We start from the raw sequence: 25,984 nt of genomic DNA on the forward strand, positions 1-25,984 counted from the left end.
GTTCTTATATTCATTTCCAAATCATTTCACATTATTTATAGAGATTTTTTGGTGATATAGAAGAGACACTGACATTTCAACTTTCCGGTTCCCCTAAGCTCAGCAATCCTACCAAAAGGTTACTTGCCGTGACAGGTGGAGAGCCTTCTAAACATGAAACCAGATTAACATCTTCAAGTCTAAACAGAAACAAAAGTTCAGATAGCCCTTGCACTGTATCGCTAACAGCTCTAGATCATGGATTCTAGAAAGAGGTTTTAATTCTGCTTACTTAACATATATGACTTAGAATATTTTATGCAGCCATTTCAATGGATGTGTGCTTGAAAGAATCCATAAATGATTCGTGTAAGGTAACACAGCTGAAAGTTGATAGTTTACAAAATGATAGCAGGATGGAAAAAGAGAGTTGAACAGAGTTGAACACAATAGTCTCAAGACTTGGGTTACTAAACGCAGGAGGATTGGCACTGTCAAGAGTTTGAGGCCATCCTGGGTACAGTATGAGACCTCTAAAACTAAGAAAAATATGAAGAATGCAACTATCACCCCAAAACTTAGGGACCCAGTAGCTTCTCACTAACCTTCCAGTTTCCTCATACTCACTTTTACCTCTGTTCTTGCCACTCTCAAGGAATAGCTGTTGAGAAGAATTTAGATTCCTTTTCCCACGGGATTGCTGTATTCTTACACTCTCCTCAGGACAGTGGTGACTTGGGAGAAGCAACTGAATTTGGGGGTTTCTCTGACCCCAAAGCTGGAGATAGAGCAGAGCACATTAGTTTAAAATTCCACCACTGGCTATGCACACTCATACTGGATCTTCTTCAGTGTCTTTCATCTCTCAAGTGGTCAAAACTTTGTGGTTTATGATAAGTCAAATTTCAGTTGAAACAATCACAACAACAAAATACAGTTTCATTTGATATTCCTGCCCCAATAGACCAGATATTGGGAAAAACTCCCCAGGAAAGTCCATATAACAGCACTGAAAAATGATATATAAGTACCTTATCTCTTTCCTCAGAGTATTAAATTTTAGACTCATCAGAACCATAAATAAAGACAATGTTATCAGGAAATGAAAAAAAAAGAGAGAGAGAACATATGAGAGGATTAAAAAGTATCTCTACATATAGATTTCTCAGTTTAAGGTTTACTTTTAGAAAAGACTATGCTTCTCACTTTAAATCTGCTTTGTTCACAATTACTTCACATTACACAATATTCATTTTATGCAATGACCATGGGCACTTTGCCAGAATGTGAAATGGCATTAAAATATTATTGCATTATTATTATTATTATTATTTACAATTTATTCAATTTGTATCCTGGCTGTGGGCCCCTCCCTCATCTCCTCCCAATCCTACCCTCTTTCCCTCTTCTCCCCCTATGTCGTTCCTCTTGTCCACTGATAGGTTTTTTTTTTTTTCCAACATCATTTGAATGTCAGGATTTCTTGAGGCAAATAATTTTAGTTAAATGGCTAGTAGTGCAGACATTCAGTTTCTCACAAAGAATTTGAATACTAAGCAAAACATATTTTAACTGGGCCTTCTCTCATCAACTTAACTGATTAAAGGCATTATTTAATTTAGTACTATAACCTTATTCATCTACACAGGTACACACACACACACACACACACACTTCTATTCACTGAGCTAAAGAGGTCTCTAGGAAAGACTTGGGTAGTTAAGTAACAAGGATATAAGAAGAGATAACTGGTCTATGAGAAAGATGTATAATAAAAACAGTTATTTGTAAGACATGTTATGGTTTGTACTTGATGATTTTTTTTTTCCAATGCAGTTTATTCAGGAACCTTGAACAATCATCTGACCCTGGGGAAAGCCAGCCCACAGCTTAAATAGCCTCTGGGTAGCCAACCCCAGCGTGCTACGTGGGCAATGCAGATAGGTCCACATACATGGAAGCAAGCCAGATCCTCAGCCTTAGCCAAATGTGGAATTGTTCGTGACAGAGAGCACTCACCATCGGGCAGGTGGAAGGCGGAAACCAGCTCCATCTTTAAGGCATAGCATTCCGCAGCTCTCTACAGTTCCCCCTTTTTGTTTTAGACGCATCAGGCAAGAGTAGAGGTCTGATCTCTGATATTAGAAATAAATTGGGACTTTGTACTGATGTTCATTTAGGTATCATCCACCCAAAGAGCATCAGACCCGTCCGATACCTTTTTCTCAGAGGCGGGACCTGGGGCATCAACCCGCATGCAATCAGACATGCTCTTCTCTGGGTCCAAAGCGGCCGACCCTGAGTGCAGTGCTTAGCCTCGCATCCTGAGCATAACATTTTAGCTTTTTATGGTAGCCAACCATGCTTGGGGAGACTGTCCTGCTTCAATGGCTGTAAAGGCCTGAATGATCATGGCTGCATTACACTGTTGTGAGACTCTAATCTTGCATATATACCACAGGCAAACCAAGGAGACCAACACCAGAAGGCCTGCTAACGCTCCCATGCCCGCCCATTCCTTCAGATGATTCATGGCTGCAGCAATCCATGATGATAATCCTGTGGCTAGTCCTGCGTCCACTCTGGTAGAATTTACTGTGACAATGGCCACTCTCAGCTGCTCCATCATAGTAGCGAATTCTCCAGTCCAATTACCTAAAATATAGCTAGACAATTGTTTAGACAGATTTGCAGCACAGGAAAAATTCTCATGTTATATGTTAGTGACTCAAAGTCCAGCATATTTTCATTGACAGCCAAGTTGAGCGATTTGCCATAGGGTATCAATTTGCTCCTGCACGAGGTCAATCCTCTGATTGAACACCATCAAGCTTCCTTTTAGTTGAGCATTAATTCCTTTTTGTACAACTAAGGCATGAGCTACATTGGCTAAATGATTATTCAGGGTCTGAGCAGTCTGCCCAGTATGACTCATGGCTAATGCCCCGGTGGTAGCTCCAACAGCTGCCAATGAAATGGCAGTAACAATGGTGGCTGTAGTTCTAAGATCCCTTTTCTGTCTGAAGAGAGTCATAGCGTGAGGGGCATCAACGGGCACAGGCACCCAGCGAGGCATGCGAGTAACCAGGGCATACCTAAATTTACTAGCATTCCAGCATTGGGCAAAAAAGCAAGTATCATTACCACAATTACTTGGCTCTATCTGGCTAATAATGAACAATGTTCATATCTAAATATCATCCTTCATTCCATAAAAGTTTTTTAACCACATTTCTTTTTATTATATAAAAAATTAAATTTAAGTATATTTTGATCATATTCTTCTCCTTTCTTCTTTCTACATTCTCTCCCCTTTGCTACTGACACAACTTTAAATTCTTTATCAAAACAAAGAGCCAAAAATATAATTTAAACATAACAAAACCAGGGAAATAGAACAATATCTCTCCCTAAATTGTCTTTCCAACTCTATAGTGATAGTTTTTGTTCTATATTATATTTTATTTTGTTGTATTTTTAAAAATTGAGTGAATGCATGCATGGATGGATGGATGGATGGATGTCTTACCACTAAGGTGAAGTTAAACAGCTGAACTGTCATTTATTTATACCTGCCGGGAGAAAGTCAGTTTTCTTCATTAGAGTAACAGTGGATATACCAACCACTCCATGACAGGCCTCATGTTCAGGAGTGGTTGACCAAAATGTAATGGACTCCATATATTTTGTTGTTTGTTTTGTTTTGTTTTGTTTTGTTTTGTTTTGTTTTGTTTTGTAGGTGTGTGTATGTGCATGTGTGCTTACTTTTGGGTATAGTTTGGAGGTTATTTTGGGGAGAGATATTGTTCTATTTCCATAGCAGTTTTATAAGATAAGCAAGACATATTCATTATAGGACAAAGGGTGCATTTGCAGTCAAATAATATGGATAAAAGAGTTGCTTTTGCTATATTTTGTTATATCACTGAGTCTCATTTTTTTAAATGGACAGTATTTCTGAAACTAATATTTTGATTGTTTAAACTACTCTATTTCATATTCTATGAAAAGTATGAACTTCTTTTTACTTTTTCTACAAATTTTTAATCACATTCTGTTTTAGCTGAAATTCCACTCAAAATATAATTATTGGCAGTGCCCTATGCTTATCAGATACACTCTAAATGGAATAAGATACAAGCAGATGTGCAAGACTCAGGCTCTTCCTCAAGACAGAACCCACTATGAAATTTAATATAAGCAACATAATGAAAGGTGACAGGAAACAGGGATAATGTATTAGAGGTAATGTTTATTAGTGACTGCATCGGGCTGAGCACTGTGCTTTACTTTAAATGGTGACCTGATATCTGTCATGTTAGCTTCAACTTCACCATGAGGAAGGGGGAGCTGAGACATATTACCCAGGTACTCTGTGTATACAGGTGCAACCAGATAGGATTTTCCAATGTTTTCTTAGGTTTGACAACTGGTTACAACAAAAGCTTTCTATGAGTATTCATAGAAAACATTATGGTAAAAGTTTCTGAGTTCTTCAATTTATTAGAATAAATTGGTACATTACCAGAATGTTACTAGTTTATTTTAATTTTTATTTGATGTTAAAAAAATAGTGTTTTTCAAAGCTATGGCCTAACTTATGATACATGCACAATTTAATATTTTTTTGCCATACACTGTACAAAAAGGATACACACACACACACACACACACACACACACACACATATTATCAACCAATGAGAAAAGGCTTTGTTTTTTCCAGATGTAGGTAGTCAACACATGTTTAAATAAGAAGTATTAGGTCTAGGCAAAGACAAAGATATAACCACGAGGCACAAGTAACTGATGTTTCTAAAAGATTTACATAGTTTAAAATGTGCCGGGCGCTGTGGGAAATAAGATTTTACCTGTGAGACTGGCATGCTTTTTCTTTATAATCAGTTTTATTCTTTGAGTAAGCATGAAAGACACAGTTTACTTATTTTGTTCTAAAAACTACTGGACTTCTTTATAAAGAAAAGAATGGATTCAAAAGTCAAACACAACATTCTGCAATACAATTTCATCCTTTAATATTTATCCAATATGCTACTTCTTTTCTGATCAATTGCTTCCCTTTCCATGCACGTTTCCTTCTTTGTGGATCATCCATAAAGGGATAACACCATGTAACAAAGAAACACTCTTATTCCACTTTCATTTAAGAGATCAATAGTTCTTTGGAAGCATTAAACTTTGAAACTAAGTCTTAGTTTTAAGCGTCATACTCAGGTTAATGCTAATAACTAATAGTTTGCAGTGGCAAATATTTTCTGGCAACAGAAAATTTATATTACTAACCCAGAAAAAAAAACCACCCAGATTTCAATGATAAAGAAAGGAATTTAATTCAGGCCCCACTAGAAAAGTGTTGAGATAGATTGAGAGTAGAATTTGTCCTCTATCTGTGCGTATGGGCAGGCTCAGGGAGCTCATTGAGCCGCCTTGCCCTGTGAACACTACGCTGACTGACTTTATCAGTCATGTCTCAGATGTACCATCATTCCTTATACACTGGCAAACTCAGAAGTAGGCCCAGCACTTCCACTATCTTGAACTTAGTCTACTTTTGGCTGACTTGGCTAGTTCTTTGTTTTGATTTACTGAGGTGAGCTCACTGTTTTTACTTCCTTGCTTGTTTCCTTCTGGTTTGTATAGTCAGAGGACACCACATCCCTCAGCTACACGGCGACTGGCCTCAAGCCAAACACGATGTATGAGTTCTCAGTCATGGTGACAAAGAACAGAAGATCGAGCACGTGGAGCATGACTGCACACGCCACCACCTATGAAGCCGGTGCGTACAGAGACCCTGGCTTCGAAGGCACATGCTTGGCCTAGGCATCAGTGTTCCCTAATTCTGTGGAACTCAAGATATAGAATTAGTATGATCTCAAAATTATACTTTGTTCCTGCATGAAATAATATATCCTGTGCAATTCACAGTAAGTCTATAAAATAGTATTATTCCAGTCCCATTGGAGAGAAAGAGAGATTTTCAATATTAAACAGTCTGGCTGCATCATTCATCAGTGATTTTTAGAACGCGTTTTTTGGAACATTAACTCATTGGGACCTGAATGTTAACTCTCTTGAATGGGTTTAAGTATAGGACAGGAATCTAGGTAGCTAATAAATGCTATCTGAAACAAAGGTGGCTTTGAAAAACGGTCCTCATAGGAATTGGGTAATTTGTGACAAAACAAACATTATAAATTTTTCCTCCTGGATATTTGTTCAAACCACATCTGGAAGAAGACATAGTTTTTAGGTGATCTTGGTAATGCTTTGGAAACAGTATAACATGATGGAAAATCTTTATGGCCTTTGAGAGAGCTCAACCATATGTACTCCTAACCATTTAGTCACCTCTCCAGTCTTAATGGTAACTGTTTTAATTGGTTTCGTATTTATATTTGTGTGTGAACTACACTAAACATTTTTGAATTTTAAAATTATTCCAATAGAGCTCTCCTCAAGTGAACAAACTTGTTGCTTTTTCACTGGAAGTTGTCCCTCTGTGCTGCTCCTTTAATTTTATTACAATCGTTAGCTTAATTTTTAGAGATCTATATTTTTGTAGACACTTCTGTCTGTAAATATCTTTATAGATAGTCTCATTTTTACATCCTTTTTGTTTACATATTATACATTATTTAGATTTCCCCTATTAATTCTTATTTGGATGCTAATGTCTGCAGCTTATTAGAAAAATTAGGACCAGCCAAGGGAGTTACATACCAGGAGAACCATAAAATATACCCCTACCCCTTCCTTTTATGCCCAAACTCGAGGAATGGAATCAAATATAAACTAGCAAAATAGGAAGAGCAAAACTTGATCTGACTTGACTGAAAGGACAGTCATTTCACCTGAAAGCAAGCACATTCACCCGATCTCCCATTCATAACCATAAAGGGCACACCAGCATTGAGCTTGCAAAATGCATGCTACAGATTGCTCATCAACTACCTAGCCTCGCGTGACACCAATGTTGAGTCCCAATGCAGACAGAAAGATAATAAGGTTGAGACCTGTGGTTAGTAGAAAGGGTGATTGTCAAATCGGATAATGATCTGCAGAGAGGTGTAAATAGCATGTGGATGAGATCTCTGGGTGATGATGAGAAGGAAGAAGTAATTCACAAGTGTCTGCAGATTCTGTAACCGTGAGGAGGAAATGAGGTGGATGAAATAACTTGAGGATTTGCTTTAATTCTGAAATAGGATACAGTTTCCATGGCTTCGTTGCTAAAAGCTGAAGTGGCTCATAGTAAGCCTATGCGTGACTGGTAAATTTTAAAGTAAAATATTTCATTCAACCCAAATGGGCAATCTTTTATATTATTCCAATTTGCTTAATTAAAAAAAAAAACAAGAACAGTGCCAGAAAGGAAACAGTCACAGCTATGAACAATTATTGCTGCCCTCACGATGCTATTACCAAGTGTTTTGAACCTCAGTGTCTTCCTTCCTTGTATAAATTCATATTCAACACTTCAGAAGAAAGAACCTTATTTGCTATGTCTTGAGATAGATGGCAAAAAAGCTGAACAAAAGCTGATTCAAAGATCCTATATCACAAATTCGTGGCCATGATACTCATATGGCCCAGAGACACTCTTTTTCTTCAAAAGAAAATTCCATGTTTCTCTGAAAGTAAGAGGGGCAGGCAGATATTACAATCTAAGTAACAAATGCCTGATGTAATTTCCTTGTCTGCAATCTAAGTCTATAAGGTTTCCCTCTGTTCATGCACTTAACGTAGAAACTGATCTCTACAGAGGAAGTGTTTGAGAGCCATAGATATTAGATGGCCTTGCTTATCTGGTGGGCCAAAGTATAAATAATGAGTTCATTTGTAATTTCCAGGCCCTCGATAGGTACTATGCATAAAAGGTAAAGAGAATACAGTATTTTAGAGAGAATGAAAATCATTTTAAAAAGAGACATATATTGAGAAACTATAAAGTAGTATGGGAAATGCAGTCATTAATTTGAGACATTATTGAAATTACAGGAAACAGCACGAGGTACCAAATTACTCTGGAAAAGTAAAGGGGAGTTTGACAAAATAAGAAATGACCCCTCACACTGGAGGCACAGAGGCAGGGGTGGAATCATGAAGCACTAGTGCGGACCTTAGGAACCATTAACCTTTTTCTTTTCCAGATAGTGGGTAAATGTGAAGCTCATAGGTAAATTGTAAATATTTGAAGAATTTCCACTCATCATTCACGCTGCTTAAGGATAAAACATGCACACACCTAAAACAGGTGGCACATTAGGCCGGCGTTTTGAATAACCAACGTTTCCATACATCACTCTGTATTACAGCAAAAAATAGACTTACTTTTTTTACCTCTTTTAAAAATAGCAGAGCTGAAAGGTCAACTAACTTAATCATCCTCTGCCTAATTTCTAGAAAAAATACAACATGAATTTTTAAGATGGGTAAGAACAAGGATATTCTGTCTAGTTAAAATATCTTAACTTCTTTCATAGTTCAAAGTTTTTCTTATATATTTTGTATAATATCTAAATAAATTTATGACTGTATCTAATCTTTCTGTTCATGGGATATGGGATATCCTGAATAAAACTTTTAAGAAAATAACCCTTTTTTAAGATACCCTTACCTCTTTGGTATGTTACTATAAATTTAGGCTGTTCTTCGATAATGCCTCTCTGACGTGTTTTCCTCTCCTCCATCTCATTCCACCCCTCCTTTTCTTATCTTCTTTTTGTCCTCCTCCTTTGGGTTCACTGTCTTCTCAATTTTTCTTTGAAAATTTTAAATATGTTAAGAATATTATCTACATATTAAAATTAGCTTAACTTTGGATTAGCTGGAGTCCCAGTGACCTTTGAGGAAAGGACTATGACAAATAGGAATGATCTGTGTCTTCTTTCTGTTTCACATCTGTAAACACACAGGAAGCTATTCTGGTAGTAGAGGGTAGCTAATGCACTTACCTACAGGACATTCAGAAGATCCAAGAACAGAATGAAGGTGGGTTCAAATAGACGCCACATTATAACTATCTTAGTCACAGGAGTCCTATTTGGAAACAAGAAAATTCTTGCAGAATATGGATAGAGAAAATAGGTAGATCCGAATTTGCCTGTATCAAACTAATGATAACAAGAAGACTGCATATAATGGACTTGGAGTATTGCTAGCTACCTAGAAGGAAAACTGTCTTCAAAGGGGTTATAAACCTATCAGCAGAGTATTTGAAAGATATTGGATTGGCTAGGGACATTTGGTCCCACTTTAAAATATATTTATGTTTTATTTTGCACAACATTTAAAGGAAATAGATATGTGGTGGGAGGGGTTTCTTGCTATATTACACTATGCCAGATTAAAGCAAAGGCACTCAGATATTCTTTGACATTTTTGTTTCTGTTTCCTAATTTCTGTTCTCACTTAGAAAATATTTAGCACATCATTTAAGCTGCAAGATTTGACCTGTTTTATATATGTTTGTTTGTTTTTATTTCTCTCTCTCATGTTCCCCCACCCAATGGAATTTGGTAGGTATTTTTATTCAGTTATAAACTGCAGTTGTTAGAGAGTCCTTGATGGAAGGCAGGTAGTACATCAGCTCAGTAAGCATACATTTTTGTACAGACATACATCCATGAGCGAGAGCTCACTCAAAAGCTCAACATTTCCTCTCTATACTCACTCCTTTGGAAGATATCAAGCTTCCATGGTAAACCATCCACTCTCCACCTTGAATTGTGCCATTCAAAGAGGTGCAATGAATTGTAAAAGGCAAAAGAAACCTGATATACCCGGTGATAGATTCTGATTGCTAGCATCATGACAAATGCCCTCCATGTCTTTTCTTTTCCACAAACAATGACAAGACCTTGTTTCGGTTTCCTCTCACAGCCCCGACTTCTGCTCCCAAGGATTTGACAGTCATTACTCGAGAAGGGAAGCCTCGTGCTGTCATTGTGAGCTGGCAGCCTCCCTTGGAAGCCAATGGGAAGATCACTGGTAAGCCTCCTGCTTTCTTTGCCTTGCCATACCTTGGCCTTTGTCATCTACTTTGCTTACTTCACAGCTGCTTTCTGCTCTTGCCCTTTGGGGTTTCTGTCTCAGCCAGCGTCTTTGTTTCCTCATCCTCTCTCATTGGCTCTTCTTGTCCCCCCCTGAGGGAGTAGTTCTCTAATGGTTCATACAGGTGCACACACATACATATTCTCTTCATTTGCTGTGTAGAAGGTGCACATTTCAGTCAGGGTAGGTGTCTTGTGTTTTATCCTATGGACCACTGAGACAACATTTTATAGGATATGAAGGACTTCTAATGGCCTTATATTTTGTGCCACACGTGAAGGGGTTTGTCTTGAGATTTTTTTTTTTTTTTAATTCTCATTTAGCTTTTAGCTTCATTCTTCAGTAATAAGGTTTGGAAAATAATATTGACTGACAGAAATTCAACATAATGAATATTTCACAGTGACAGATTTTATTTTACCAAATATTACTGATAACAAAACTGCCTAATTAAAGCACCCATTAGAAGCCTATGATGTTAATTTAGTATTAAAAAATACCATAATGGTGCTCTCTTAGAGAGTTTTCATTCTCTATTCAATTTAGATCAATTTAGGTTTTAATAGATAGCTCCATTGCATTAACTTATTATAAAATATTATGAAACTTAAAATGTGCACCTCACAGGCTGAAGAAGGAGGACCATTGGGTTAGGAATTTACACGGCTCTCTAGTCTTCTATATCTCCATACAAGAGGTATATGGCAATACAAGCTAACAGAGTGAATGAGTTCTTCTAAAATACAGATAAACAAGGAACGTGCAGTTTCAGATGGAAAACTCACTTCATCGGCTATGTTGTGAATTTTTGCAAAATGAAAAGATAACGTGAAGCTTATAAATGTGATTGAAATTTAACTTGAAGATTTGTTTTGTTTAGGAAATTGCTTTTAGTGTAATAGCAAACAGAATTTTCATATGAGCTGACAAATATGAGGCAGAGCATAAACATAGAATCCCTCCCTCCAGAGCATATGTGTTCAGTTGTCTGTGTGCCAGATCTTTGAAAACTCAGCTGATATATTCCAACTTTTTTTTTTTAATTCTCAATTCTCAGTGTTCTGGTCTACTTTCATTAATTGTGTTTTAGTACTTTTAGAGCATTTGATTTATTTATATTTTATTTCATTATAAACAGTTATTTATAACCATGTCATAATGGATAATACTTTGAGAAAAAAATACAAATTTTCTAAATAAAAACAAAGTTTTAGTCCATCAGGAAGCTATGCTTCGTGAAGAATGAAATTAGTCCTATTTCCACTACTCCAGTCTTTACTCTTACGCAAATAAGTCTTCAGCTTGTCAAGTAAACAACAGAATGTGTTTTCACCTCTGAGAAAGGAAGACTTAATTTTGGTTTTCCCATGTAAAAATTAAATAGTTAGTCCAAATTAAGAAATATCATCTTCTATTTAAACCTTACTCGTATGCTAGGACCCAGGAAATAGACCTGGAAGGCATCTATGTGTTGGGGCCAATCTTCCCGATGTGATCACATTGAATGCATCTTCTTTTCCTGTCTTTTGCACACACACACACACACACACACACACACACACAAAGTCCAAGTTCCAGAGACCGAAAAAGCTGATTCATCTATTAAAGTAAAATTGTGTTGTCAATGATGTACTTTGATTCTACTCAACAAGAAGACAAAATAGAAGCTGTGAGAGACTATCAAGAAGAGGAAAGAGACAAAATAGGATAAGGACTCTGATTGTAACCCTTGTCTATTATATACACGCAAGAAAATATCATAACAAAACCACACAGATATGCACATGTAATTTTAATTTTTTAAATAAAAATAAAAGTAACTGTAAATGTGCCTGAAAGCTGAGCAAGAAACATCATATTCCTATGTCCTGCACTCCCACCTACTGGATCCTATTAACACGTTATTATGTTATACTCATTCTTCTTTGGCCTCCACAGGTGCATCATAGCTTATTCACACTAACGTACATTTACACTCACATACAATTAATAGGTATAAAATAAACATAGTAAAATGAGACTGAAAGAAAAAAATCTTTTGTTTTTGTTTTACTTATATTTTCTTTTTTTCATTTAAAAGACTGGTTTTCATAGAATATATTTTCATCATATTCTTTTGCCTTTCCCAACTCCCCCTGATGCTCTACCCAATTTTATATGCCCTATACCTCCCTCTTTCATTCTCTCCTCTCTCTCAGAAAAAATCCTAAAAAGCAAACAAATGAAAGTCAAAACATACATAAAAAAACAACCAAACAAAAAAATATCCAAACAAAACAAACATGGAATCCATTTTGTATCGGCCCATCACTCCTGAATTTTTGACTTGTCCCCTGTAGTGGATATGCCCAGTGGAACTCCATTAGAAAAAACTAACTTTCCCTCTCCCAATAGGTATCAATTGAATTATGTCACAATTTATTATGAGTTCATTTGGGTATCTGTCATATTGTCTCTGGAAGACAATGTTTATCTGGAGTAGCGCACCATCTCTGGCTCTTAAAATCGTTTTGCTTCCTCTTGTACACAGACCCCTGAGTCTTGAGGGTTGTTATTTGATAAAGATATCCTATTTAGTGTTGAGTGCTCTAGAGTTTCTCACTGTCTGCACATGTTTTTGGGTCTCTGTGTTAATTACATTCTACTGTCAAAAGTCTCTGATAAAGACTGAGAAATTCAATAATTGGTGGATTTAGCTATATGTGATTATGAGTCATTTTTTGCTATATTCCTTTAATAAAAATAGTATTAGGGTTTCCCCTAGCCATAGGACTACTTTCAGGTTCCTTGACCACTTTAGCTGTGTCAGGCATGGTGTCCTTTTCTCAGAGTGGGCTTAGACACAATCTAAAAGTGGTTGGCTACCCTCAGAACATTTGTGTCACCATTGTACTAGTATATCTTGCAGGTATGTCTCTGTGTAGGATACAAGGGTTGTATCTGGGTAATACTGAGGATTATTTTTCTGTTCCAGTAATGTGTAATGAGACCTGATAGGCTAGGGTCAGAGGGAAGGGGAGGAGGGCCTTCCCTATCAGTGGACTTGGGGAGGGGTATGGGAAGAGATGGGGGAGGAAGAGGGAGATTGGGAGGGGATGAGAGAGGGGGCTACAGTTGGGATACAAAGTGAATAAACTGTAATTAATAAAAAGTAAATAATTTTTTTAAAAGAGAGAAAAAAGTACAAACATTATTCAAGAAAGGTGAAATATCTAGTTGGGCACCAGATCAATTTCTCCAACTTCAATAACAGAAGTAAATGGTATCTTTCCTGTTCACTAAAAAATCCCCTTCTCCCCCTCATTCCTTAATAGCTATATAACCAATGTATTTGTTTATATTTAAACACACATATCAAAAGCTTAAGGTCTAAAATCCAAATATAAGAGAAAACATGCAGTATTTCTATTTTGAGGTCTGATTACCTCACCCAGGATGTTTGGAGCTCCAAACATGCAAATTTTATAATTTCATTTTCCTTAACAGCAGAATAATATTCTATTGTGTGAATGCACTATAATCTCACTGTACCTCTACTGAATAGCTAAAATATCAGCATGCTTTAATTATTTTGCTTTAAGTTATCCTACAAAGGTATAAACAAATATATCAGCCTAGCATTTTTTTTTAATAACTGGCAACATTTTTGCTTCCCAACATGCATGATTGACAGTGGGGTTAGGTGACTTACTGATGGCCAAAATTGAGCCTTACTTTCTGCTTCCTGGCCAGCTCCATTTGCTGAGTTACTTTATCAAAGCCACCGGAGGAGAAGATCTATGGAGTCTGCTGACAAAACAGAATTCGTAAGCTTCCCTGATTAGGTGGTAACGTCACAGCATATTCTGACACATCAGCTAATTCTGTTGGTGAGAAGACTTAGAAGTCTTCACAGCTCAGGAAGACAGCATCACCCTAAAGTGTGAAGTCCAGAGAATGGGAGTAATTGCAGCCATCAAAGATGGTTAACCAAGCTTAGTAGATGAAAACGTCCTGCCTTGTGGTCATTTTATAATATATACCCCCCCTTGTATTTTAAGAAAAACAGTTTCTAGATATTAGATTTTAGAGCATAGCTTAATTTTACAGATTAACCAGGAAGAAATTTCCAGTTAAGAACACAGAAAGCCCAGAGCTCCAAACACACACACACACACACACACACACACACACACACACACACACACACACAGATCTATGAGGGGGTGTAATGAGTGATGCAAAACCATAGGTACTATCCTAATGCATTAAAAACACAAAGCTGACAGAAATAAAAGCTCACGGTGGAGGAAGGCTTCTATGTGTCAGAAATACCTTAACAGGACTTTGATTGAGGAAATCAGTTTGGATACTGAAAGTAAAGTAGATCACTGCACAAATAACAAGAGAAAGAATGGAGATACGTAGAGAGCAATCGTTCTGCAGTGATGGTTGTGCTGAGTGTGCACACAGGGTGCATGGATACTTCTGAGAACTGAAACTCAGTCTGAGAACTCTGAAGGAAGCTTGGCAGATACATAACAGTGACAGTTCCTAGGCCAGATGAGGGCAAGAGGGACTCAAATGCAAAGCATTTGAAAGGGCAAGAGGGCAAGAGGGACTCAAATGCAAAGCATTTTCAAAGGAAAATATATTGGTTTAAGAAAGTAATTTTTGTATTTTTATGTAACACAGTACAGTGTGTGATTAATATAAACAATGAAAATTATATAAAAGAAACTGATTTACACAGAACTGCTAGAATGAGAAACAAGGTGATGTATGTGCGGTAATTATGATTTACAGAATTTGGGCAGAAATGAAGGACACCACCATAATTACATAACAGAGCTATACATGATTAGTCCCATACAGTTTCATCTGACAATGTAATATGAAAATTATTGATGCTCTTGAGACAGCACCTAAATTGGATAAGACTAATGTTCAGATAGATATGCCTATTTAACTGAGAACTGAACATTGGTGCATATTCAAATTAGATTCTCATAAGTGAGCGTGCTGTTAGCACTGTAGTAATATACTCCCTAACGGAGAACTAAAGCCCTTTAAATAGAGATACTAATATCTGAAAACAACAACTAAGCCACTTTTATATAGTTGAGTGATAATGTTGGCCTGCCTCAACTGGAACAAGAGAAAGAATGCTAAATTTTAGGGGATAGAGAATCTCATTCCAGCCATTTCTCCAAACTAGCTTCGTTATTTGTGAAAAAATGACCACAGAGGCCCTGCTAAATTCACAGGGTCACCGCCACAATAAAATATGACTATTCATTTTTATAATATTCTAGATATGTACAGCATTGTATACTTTCTTATCTATCATTGTTATTTAAACACAGCTAAAATAAATATTATTTGTTTTCTTTATTGGACTGCCGCTAATGTTATGCAGACACGTTATCTCACTTTTACAGTTTTCATAATGCTAATATATTAGAAAAAAACAAATAATCAGGATTTATAGATAGAAACCGCAGCAATTTTTAATATGACAGATATATTTTATTTCTAATGGCCCACTCCATTTTGGTTCTATGCACTAAAACAATTAGTAGCTAAATCTTGCAATATTAAAAAATAGTCCTTGCTTGCTGAGCTGAATGCTGTAGTTTATATTTGAGAATGTGAGTGTTTGAAAGAACTACAGCATGCATTCTGTGCACCAACCCGAATCACATGTGTCTATTCATACAGCTTACATCTTGTTTTATACCTTGGACAAGAACATACCAATAGACGACTGGATTATGGAGACCATCAGTGGCGATCGGCTTACCCATCAGATCACGGATCTCAACCTTGACACCATGTACTACTTCCGAATTCAAGCACGGAACGCAAAAGGAGTCGGGCCTCTCTCTGATCCCATTCTCTTCAGGACTTTGAAAGGTTGGAAATATTTCCCATCATCTCTTTCTTTGTCTTTGGGGATAGTCACAGAATAACTCCACAGCCCATGCTAGGAAAAAGCCCTATGTTTATATGTTTTGGCAAAATTCCTGCAGTGGGTATCCAAAATAGATTAAAATGTGATTTTTTTTTTTTACTTAAAGTCAATATGTCAAAACAAGATCTATTTTTTATCACATTTTTATGGCATCAACACCAGGCAGACATATTTAATTTGACTTTTTATTTATAGCCCTCTGGCATTTTGTATTGATTTTATGTATACTACCTTTATTTGATATACAAGGAACCCCTTTGACCTTTTTATATAAGAGAATGAAAATGTAGATGAATTGAGATTTCTATGTGGCCTAAAACTGCCAACTTTATTTCCTTTCAATAATGATCACTGTTATGTATTAAAAGAAGCTTTAATAAGGTAAGCTAACAAATTTCAAAAGAAATTACATGTGGTTGGTATGTTGAGAACACAAAACCAAAAATGGAAAAGTTTAATAAGAGGATTAGATGAAATCTCAGTCTTGCAAATATGTGTGTGTATATATATATATACATATATATATTATTTATATACTCAATTTGAAGATAGTTAATATCTATGTAGAAAATATTGAGTTCAAATGCTGATTATATAAAACATCCTTACCCTTCAACAGTCCTATAATATATTTCTCTAAGATAAAATGATTGCAAGAGTCTCAATTAATGATGGAAAATGAATTGGCATGTCCCGTAGCTGATACTTACAGACGTCTATTTCCTGTACTGTGCTCACTGGTTTATGCAAGGATAGATAGCGACGGTCTTAAATATGTGATGATATTGTGCATACATTCCTCCAGAAAAATTAATACGTGATGACAAACAAATAAGACCTTAGAGACCCTCATGACTGACATTTCTGTGGACTCTTTGCCGTACTTAAAGAAGGGTCTTACAGTAACTGCACAGTCTGTTTGCCAATGCTTTAGGAAGCTATGCTAATACATAGTGGACTTTTGAATTCTCATGAGTGAGCTATTCAAAAGCTGGATTTTGTTAGCAGCTTACCTGAAATTCTGCCAAAAGTACACAAGCAAGCATTCATCCTAAGCCTGTGTGACAGTTCTTCATGTCACAGTAGGAGTTAGGGGGAGGGAAGGAAGAAATGAGCTAGTTTTTGTCCAGGTTTTGAGGACCTCATGTCTAAATCAGGTTTTACTTCATGAGCAATTGAAAGGCAGCCAGTTGTTCGTTTCATAGAAGCATAGAATGTAACTAGATAATGTTTTGCAAATGCCTAAATTTTATCTATAGGCGGGTGCCAAGTTAATTTCATGCTCGCAGTGTGCCAGCCAAGAGATATCAGGGAAGGTTTATAGTGATTTAAGGAATCAGAATGTTTTATATGGTAGATTGATGAGCTGCCTCAGGATATACTGGCCCACTCTGATAGCCATCCTGTAGGTTATTTAAGGAAGTTAACATTTCCTTTGTTACTGTTTACCTTGCTGTCCTAAAATCATCTATAATCATTTTCTAAACTGAAGACAAGTTTAAATTTTATTTTGTAATTGTCTACAAGAATTAGGTCTAATGCACTGATTTGATGTTGTGCTTAGTATTTATTGTGTTAATAAAGTTTGCTCAAATGGTAAAATGATTTTTCATGTCTTGGGTAAATTTTAAATTGTTCACAAAAAAACCCTGATAACTGCCTATCTTTACTGAAAGCCAAGTTCTGCAAAAACTGTATTTTCTATGTCATTTTAGATGACAAATGTTTTAAGAACAATGAATTATACATTTGAAAGACAATGTCTCAGTGAACCACAGCTACACCAAAGACAAAATCATGGAATTTCTCTGATTAAAAATTTTCACCTTCCAAAGCTGCTTAAAAACATAAGACCACTGTTCACCAGTATGTGACCTTGTTTGACAGAGATAAAGGTTGAGATTCTTTCCTGAAGCTGAGCAAAGTCCCTGAAGCCTACAAGCTAATGGGCAAAGGTTTCATTACAAATCACACCCCAGGCAGGTGTCCACAAGCCTCATTCTTTCATAGTCAGGCTTTGCCAAAGTAGCTGCACTCTGTACTAGAGATGTGAGTTTGTTTTTTGCTATTAGCAACCAGACATAGAGGTTTGGGATACTTGGTAAGTAATCACTGATGAACTGAAAGACCATTTACAATTAGAAAGCATATGTGCATTTGTGTGCTTTGAAATTTTAGTTAATGTTTCACTTTTTTTTACCACATAGTAATATGCAAACTCCAACTTCCCTTACTCATATCCTTCACAGACTTATATTAAGAAACTCTCACACTCTTAAGTCTCTGCAAGATGTATGTTTCTGTGTGTATTACCTCCATTGAAATTTCCATTTGTGTGTTCAGCTATTATATTAGGGCAATTTGTAGAAAAAAAAATAAATATATATTACATATAATAGCATATATAATAATTCCCACATATATGTATGTGTGATATTATATATGGGATTTATTGGAGGGTTTTACAAGTAATGGTCCCAGAATCCAGTAGTTGTTCAGTCCATGAGGCTGGATGTCTCAACTGGACTTCAGTATATGCCAGAATCCTGAAAGGTACCTCTAATTCCAGTAAATAAATAAACTTGTCAGGAAAAATGTGGGCAAACAGGCAAAGGGCAAATGCTTTTTCCTCCATGTTCCTTTTATAGGCTGCATACAGAATGAACAGCTCAGATTTAATATCTTCCTACCTCAAAAGTTTCATATTTAGGATGGGTCTTGCCACCTCAAAAGATTCATCCAAGAAGAATCTCTCACAGATGTACCCAACCACTTGGATTTTAGTTAGTTCCAGAATTAGTCAAGTTGACAATCAAGAATAGCGATTAAACCTGTGATACAGCAGGGAAGAAGGGTATTCCCAGGTAGTCTACCACAGAAACTTTCTATAGAGGGTGAGTGCCATTCCCAACGGAGCAGAGTGCTCAGTGATGAATTCTCAACAAAGCATGATCTAGTCTCTGTGCATCGTTGGTTGGTGTTTGAGAATATGCCTCTTCTTCATCCGGAAATCAAATACATTGAAACCTACGTGCCAGAGTATGGGGAAAGGACTTAGAATTCAAGTTACATTTTGAAAAAAACACGTTGTGGTTTGGGTTCACATGACATGAACAATTACAAGTTCACATCAAAATCCACAAGTATTTGATAAAAAGTAATTATTAGAATCCATTTGGTCTCTGGAGACAATGTTGAGTAATTGTTTTTGAAACAAGCTCCCACTCTGCAGAAATGGCTAGCCTGAGGATTGATGTGTAGCCTAGGCTGGCATTGACCTGATAGTGATCTCACTGGCTCTGCTTGAGTAGTGGTCATGTGCCACTATACACAGCTAGTAAGCATTTTTTAAAACTTGAAAAAATTCTCATTATACCCAATGTAACTTTATTAACAGAAAAGAACATCTGGAGATAGTATATTTACTGGTTACTCACTAAAATATATTTTACTTCAGACAATGAAAGCAATACAATTAACCATAAAGAGTCAAAGGATGAATGGAAATGAACATGGCTTTCTTCTTTTCTATTTTGTTCCTTTTTGACATTTTTCCACAAAGTCTCATTAAAGCCTTCTCTACACCAGATATAAAATGCTGATTAGAACGGCTTTATGAGTGTGCCCTGTTCTGATTTCCAAATCTGTACATGTTTCAGATTATAATATTCTGTTCTCTTATTGCTGGGAGCCTGGCATGCTGGTTCTGATAACTCACAGGCTACAGACCTTTGTTAAAAATCCTGCTTACTCCCCGTGAGAAAGATGGTGCAGGCCTGTCATGTCAGCACTCAGGAGGAAGAGACAAGTGGATATCTGTGAGTCGTAAGCCAGTCTAGACTATTTAGTGAGTTCCAGGAAAGACTTTGTCTCAAAAACTAAAATCCAAACCAAAGCAAAGATCCCGAGATTTGCTGTACGGACTATATTAAATGCAATGGCCTTTTTCAAAAATCCAAAACAAAAACAGCAACAAAAACAAAAACACTGGTTATTAACCTTCTTTCAGGATTGGTTGTAGCTTTTTTTTTTTCAGCAACAGTAACTGATTTGCAGCAGGAGAGGTTCACAGAAAGAATGGATGTCTCTGTGTACATTACTGCTTGATATGTGCCTCACTGCAAATTTCAACGAAACATATTCAAGAAGCAAGTAAACTTTTGAGTGCAACTTAGTTACATCGGCCCAAAAGATACAAAACTCAAAGAAGTTAACATATGCATAAAATAATTACAGTTGATGGAAACTTACAAAGGTGTGGACTGGCCAAAATATTTTAAGACTGCTTTGAGAACTATGATAGTACTAACCACAGAGTATATCCCACTGGGTAGATCCCACTGGGTATAACCTACTGAGTATATCTCAGTGAGAATATTCCACTGCATATATCCCTGACCCATTCAGAGTTATCTACATTGATATTCTAAGTCTTCTGTTTTAATATATATATGTCTATATATTATATTTTAATACACGAACATGTGTATTAACGGATGCATAGATAATAATGCAAATGCATTGATATGTGAATATCTACAGGAGCTCCTGTAATTTAGTTAAAATCAATACGAACTTGTAACTCTAGCCATTCATTTTACTATCAATCCCATCTTAATCAAAGTTACAAAACGAGTTTAGGTTTAGAAAAACATGACAACTAAATTTTAGAACATATTTATTTAGCGAAAACATTATTTTCAGGGATTTGCCACCTCTGAATGTTTGTCCAAAAAATGAGATAATTATGGATTTGATAAGCCAGATTTCTCATACGAAACTCTAAACTAATATAATCTGTTTATTTTTCTCTCGGCAGTGGAACACCCAGACAAAATGGCTAATGACCAAGGTACGTGACATGGTCTATTGTTTTCTTCTTTAGAGCAGTTGTATCTATTGAAAATGTCAATCATTATTTTGTATTCCGCCTTTCACCTGAGCCATACACCTGATGGAGAAGACACTGACATGATTAATCTTGTTAATGAAGTTCTGCTTGGCTGAGGCTGTGGGTCTGATCGGGAAGATGTAAATTTTCTTGAGAGGAAATTGTTTTGTCTCTATTCTGAAGGACCAATTAAAATGTCAAGCTTCTTTGTATGAAATAAATTTTTAGTCTCTGTCTGCATTTCTGAATAATTCACATTAAGTATAATTAAGCTCAGCATAATTTTCAAGCTGCTCTTGCACCCTTTCCTGAGCTGTGGATTAAAGTTCTGCTGTGTTACATAAATCATGTGTGCTTCTCCTCTGCAGTGAGATGCCTTTAATAAATAAAAACAAAGTTAAGTTCACTTTTTAAAGCATTATCACTGTTCATTTTGAAGCACAGGCTCTTTCAGCTCATGGATCAGAGATCAGGTGATGGTGGGATTTAATCTCAGTCTCTCTCTCTCTCTCTCTCTCTCTCTCTCTCTCTCTCTCTCTCCTGTCTTCCATTACCTAAAACCACGAATGGTTTCTCACAATGAAAAATGGAGATAAACACAAATTATCCTTCAACTCAAAAGTAGAGAAGAATCTCCTATTAACATAATTTGTAGACTGATTGATAAATTAGTATTCCATTATCTTTACACCAAAGACAGTTAATAGAATTCTAAGGAGGAAAGGGAGAGTTGATGAGTTTCATGGGGAGGGGCGAGGGGAAGCATTCTGTTACTTCCATGATAGAGTGTGTTAGTCCTTGAAACTGGCTGTGCCTCTGTGTGTTTTCTGGGTCAACAATAGTTTGTCTCCTTCTTTGCACAAAAAAAAAAGGTCCATCAGCATATTCAACCAATCTGAGGCTCCCAAGCAACAAGTTGTGAGATTAAAAGAAAATGTTCTTCTGTTGGCAAGTCACAGACTTGCTATCATCAGTATTGGCATATAGCTTAAAACCTGAGTAGTGTCTGCCCCATGCCCAAGGTACCTAGCTTGTGTTTGTTTTGTTTTTCTGGGTTCTTTCGGAACATTTCTATTTGACACAATGTGATCAGAATTTCATATGGAATAGTAAAGTGATACTCTAGACATGTTTACCCAAAGTCAAGATTTCTAGAAATGTATGTTGCCACTTCTGATTATTTCCACTGTGAAAAAAAAAATCTTACGAGAGCCATATCTACTAGAGATGAACATTTTTAATAATTCTAGTGGTGAGTAATGTCACTTACCATATATTTTCCTAAGTAAATGAAGTGCTAGAGGTAGCAAAATAAAAACCCAGAACAATTAGTGAAAAGCTATTTCAGTTATAAGATAATTAAAATGGCTTCACATAATGTTCTTCTGTGGAGAAAATTTGGAACACCCATAAGCTAAGAGCTCTTCAATTTTAATTATATTTGTACCAAACATATGTGTGTGTGAAATAACAAAAATAACAGAAATTTATTGAGTAATTCAACTAGCTGTTACATTAGCCACTTACAGCATACAGCATCCCATTTTCCAAATCTTCTTAAACTCTGACTTGTTTTGTTTTGTAATTAGTTTTTAGCTAGCTTTTTGGCTTAATATTATTACACTTAAAAAAAAAAAAACATTTCTGCTGCTGGAGATTGATACGAGGACCTCATAGCTACTAGGACTGTCTATCCATTAAGGTACACGCCTAAATTTTTGTTTCATGTTATGTTAAGCTATACAATGCATATTTTGTTATTTAAATGAATAAACAATTCCCCACTTTTATGACACATTATCTCTGTCTGTGAGCTAAATGATTTCACAACTCAGTGAAATTATCGGTTTGTAGAAGAAAAGGGACCCCAAGTTTTAATACCCCAAATGAGTACGTAGATACACTTAATCAAGTGTTTTTTTATTTTTGTTTTTTTCCTGCATTAGATAGTACTTAGACTCTTCCTTTTTGAAACAAATTACAGACCTTTAAGACTGATGGAAATAACGACAGCAGGATGTTCTAAATGTTCCCATTCATGGCAAAAAGCAAATGAGCTGAACATGTTTTATCATACTGGTAGACTCTTGTCCCTCTGTTGAATTTGAAATAGGAGCTGAGTTTTGATGATATAAAATGCTAAGTCAGTCAATGTTCTAGCATGGAGTTCGGAGGCGCCCACTGAGGAGCTATGGATGGCTTTTCGAGGAGGAAGTGTTAGTTCTCTTTAAGAGTGTGGCCCCTGATTTTATGTTGAGGTCTTTGATCCACTCGGACTATAACATCGTGCGGGGTAATAAACCCACACACCTATGGAAATAAATGAATTAATAAATGTGTGGCCCCTGGTATGCGGATCACACTACAGTGGATGCCACCACACCATGAGCGTGTGGGTAGCACAGATTGTACGTGGCGGGATATTTAAAAAGAGCGGGAGCTGGTGGGGGGGAGCAGGGAGCACAGGACTGGAGGAGTGAGGGAGAGAAGTGGGCTGTAAATGAGATCAAATACACATGGTATTATAAAAGGATTAGTAAAAAATATTCACTCAGAGAGAAAATTTGGCATTTTAAATCAGGGTTACCTTGGCAGTATGAATCCTAAATAGAAAGCGGGAAATTGAATTATAGGAGAAAAACCTAAGAAAAGTTTTGATTTTTCTCACAAATATTTGTTCTTGGAACCTAAGATCTGGTATGAAGAACATAAACAAACAAGAAAAAAAATTCAAAATAAGAATGAAGTTTTTTTGTTTTTTGTTTGTTTGTTTGTTTTGTTTTGTTTGGTGGGGAGTGGAATTGCTTTTTTCTAAATAATAGTAATAATAAGGCTATTATGGAAATTATAAACATAGAATTCACAACCCTTGAATACCAGTTGCATTCGGTATTTTCTTTAGTATAGTTTTGATCTGCTTTGTAATTCTCCTTTTCTGTAGTTCTTTCTTTTTTTATTTCCTAGTTCTTTCCAGGATTTTTGTTGTTGTTGTTGTTGTTGTTTGTTTGTTTGTTTGTTTGTTTAATGTTCAGGTGACCGATATGTTTGAAAGGGACTCTGAGGTTTTAGTGAGTTAGGTTTCATGGAGGAAGGGAGGTAGTCACACAGACTCCATGAAGTATGTGTAGAGGATGGACAAGAACCGACTGCTTCTCTGTGTGGGTGTGTGGAATGCTTAATTGGACCCTCTGAAGCTTTTTCGACAAAGCACAATTTAAAGAATGGATGGTTGATTCATTTAATTCTTATAATACTACCGAGACTGATACTATTATTATCTCCATTTGAGCAATAAATAATCTGAAGCTTAGAGATGCTAAGTAATTTGACTGTAAAAACACGACTGAGCAGCAAGGCCAACATCCAAACCTACAAAAACTATGTTTCATAAACTCCGTTTTTAAACCAAAATTGAAAAAAAAAAGGATGTACTTTCCTGTTTGCATGCAGGACCCGTAAACACATGGGTCTGTAAAGTTACAGCCTCGAAAGTTGTGCTGGTAGTTTTCAAATATGGACTTTCCTTTTTTCATATCCATGAGTATTCTTAGGAACAAAGCAAATGCCTGCCCACCTGAGATAATCTTGTTAATGCGTTCCCAAAGCCTTGAGTCTATGAGGCTGGGACACGGGGATTATGCTAATGCTACTACCTGAGTTATCTTGGCCTCTCAGTACCAAACTTTAGGTAAATTAAATAACACAAGCTTGTGTACCTTAGAGTGGAGGAGGGAGCCCCAGCTGCGTCCTGAGCAAGCCTGTGTTCCCTGCTTGCTAATGGTGTTTCCTCCTTGTCTTCACATAGCAGAAGAGCACTATTGGGTCAGATCTGTCCACTTACGCCTTAACTTAACCTTGTTTCCAACTTTGCCTGAATGTAGTTGCAGCCTGTACTAGGGAAGCAGCAGCATGTGAAAGCAATTTCTATTTGAATGTGAGTACTAGACTTACTAAAAACACTATTATCTCTATTTGTACAATAAGATTATTTACGTTTGAAAGTAACTCTAAGGTTGTAACGAGTTATGTTTCTTGGAGAGGGAAAGGGAGGTAGTCACACAGACAGTGAGAAGTTTGAGCAGAGGAAAGACAGGAGCCTTACCTCGGTGTGGGTGTGCGACCATTCCGTATTCACAAAGCCTAGTACTCACACTGAAACAAGAATTTCTCTCACTTCTTCACTAATTGTCCTTCTAGTTTATGGATGAGGAAAATAAATCTTTTGCCCCAAGTCACACATATCATCATTGACAATGACAATGGTGGAAGCCAAATGCTTCTCTCTGACTCCACAATGTATAGCATATTCCTGATACAATCACAGAAGTTTTACTTTTCTGAGACAAGACTAAAATCTTACAGCTTCCTATGAATACATTTAAAGGTTGCACTGCCCATTTCCAAGAGTGATTCTCTGTGGCCCCAAATACGTGCTTCTCACAGAGATGCCTATGTATGAAAATTGGTTTGATTGTGATTTTGTGTGTGTCTGTGTCTAACCAGTGCACTAGCAGAGGGGGTAGAATATCAGAGTGACTTACCATGGTTAGAAACGTATATGGATTACAAAGAATGTGCTCATTCTCAAGGATCTCAAGTGCGTCTGATTCTTCATGACCTGGGAGAGGCTTGGCCTGAGACACTCATCCTAGAGAAATAAGACTTGTAAACTAGTTTACAGATTCAAATAAAGAAGGACCATCTGAGCGATTGCAGTTTAAGCTAAGGAAGATGAGCTCCACGGAATCTTAGTCAGTGGGAAGCCTGTCTTACCTACCAGTAGTCACTCACTATATACTCTGATAGTGGAGTGGAGCTGGAGTCCTTAAATTCCAGCACAGCCCTAACCCTGAGACCTGCTGTGTGCCAGTGGGGAAGAGAATTAACTTCCTCAGCATCTCCACCTGTAAAATGATGATTGTGTTGAAAATTATCTTTAAGATTCCCAGGTTTTTTTTAACCTGGAATTAGAATTTTTTTTAAACTTGTGAATAACAAGCTTGCATAATGAAAAATATTATGAATAACTTTCTCACTATGCATCAATCACTATATTATTCACAGGTGTTAACCAATTTGGTTCTC

At 36.6% G+C, this 25,984-nt stretch overlaps 1 protein-coding gene across 2 annotated transcripts in view; it reads left to right on the forward strand.

Annotated features, from left to right (window-relative positions):
• Positions 1–25,984, forward strand: part of Dcc (DCC netrin 1 receptor) — a 1,165,274-nt gene that overhangs the window by 1,046,067 nt on the left and 93,223 nt on the right. For both annotated transcript variants that reach the window (XM_060377064.1, XM_060377065.1), the window contains exons 18-21: positions 5,640–5,778; positions 9,885–9,992; positions 15,756–15,950; positions 20,828–20,860. In XM_060377064.1, the coding sequence (XP_060233047.1) occupies positions 5,640–5,778; positions 9,885–9,992; positions 15,756–15,950; positions 20,828–20,860 (475 nt within the window). The remainder of the gene's footprint in view (positions 1–5,639; positions 5,779–9,884; positions 9,993–15,755; positions 15,951–20,827; positions 20,861–25,984) is intronic.

Source organism: Meriones unguiculatus, chromosome 2 (genome assembly GCF_030254825.1).
Source record: "Meriones unguiculatus strain TT.TT164.6M chromosome 2, Bangor_MerUng_6.1, whole genome shotgun sequence".
In the NCBI taxonomy this organism is placed as follows: domain Eukaryota; kingdom Metazoa; phylum Chordata; class Mammalia; order Rodentia; family Muridae; genus Meriones; species Meriones unguiculatus.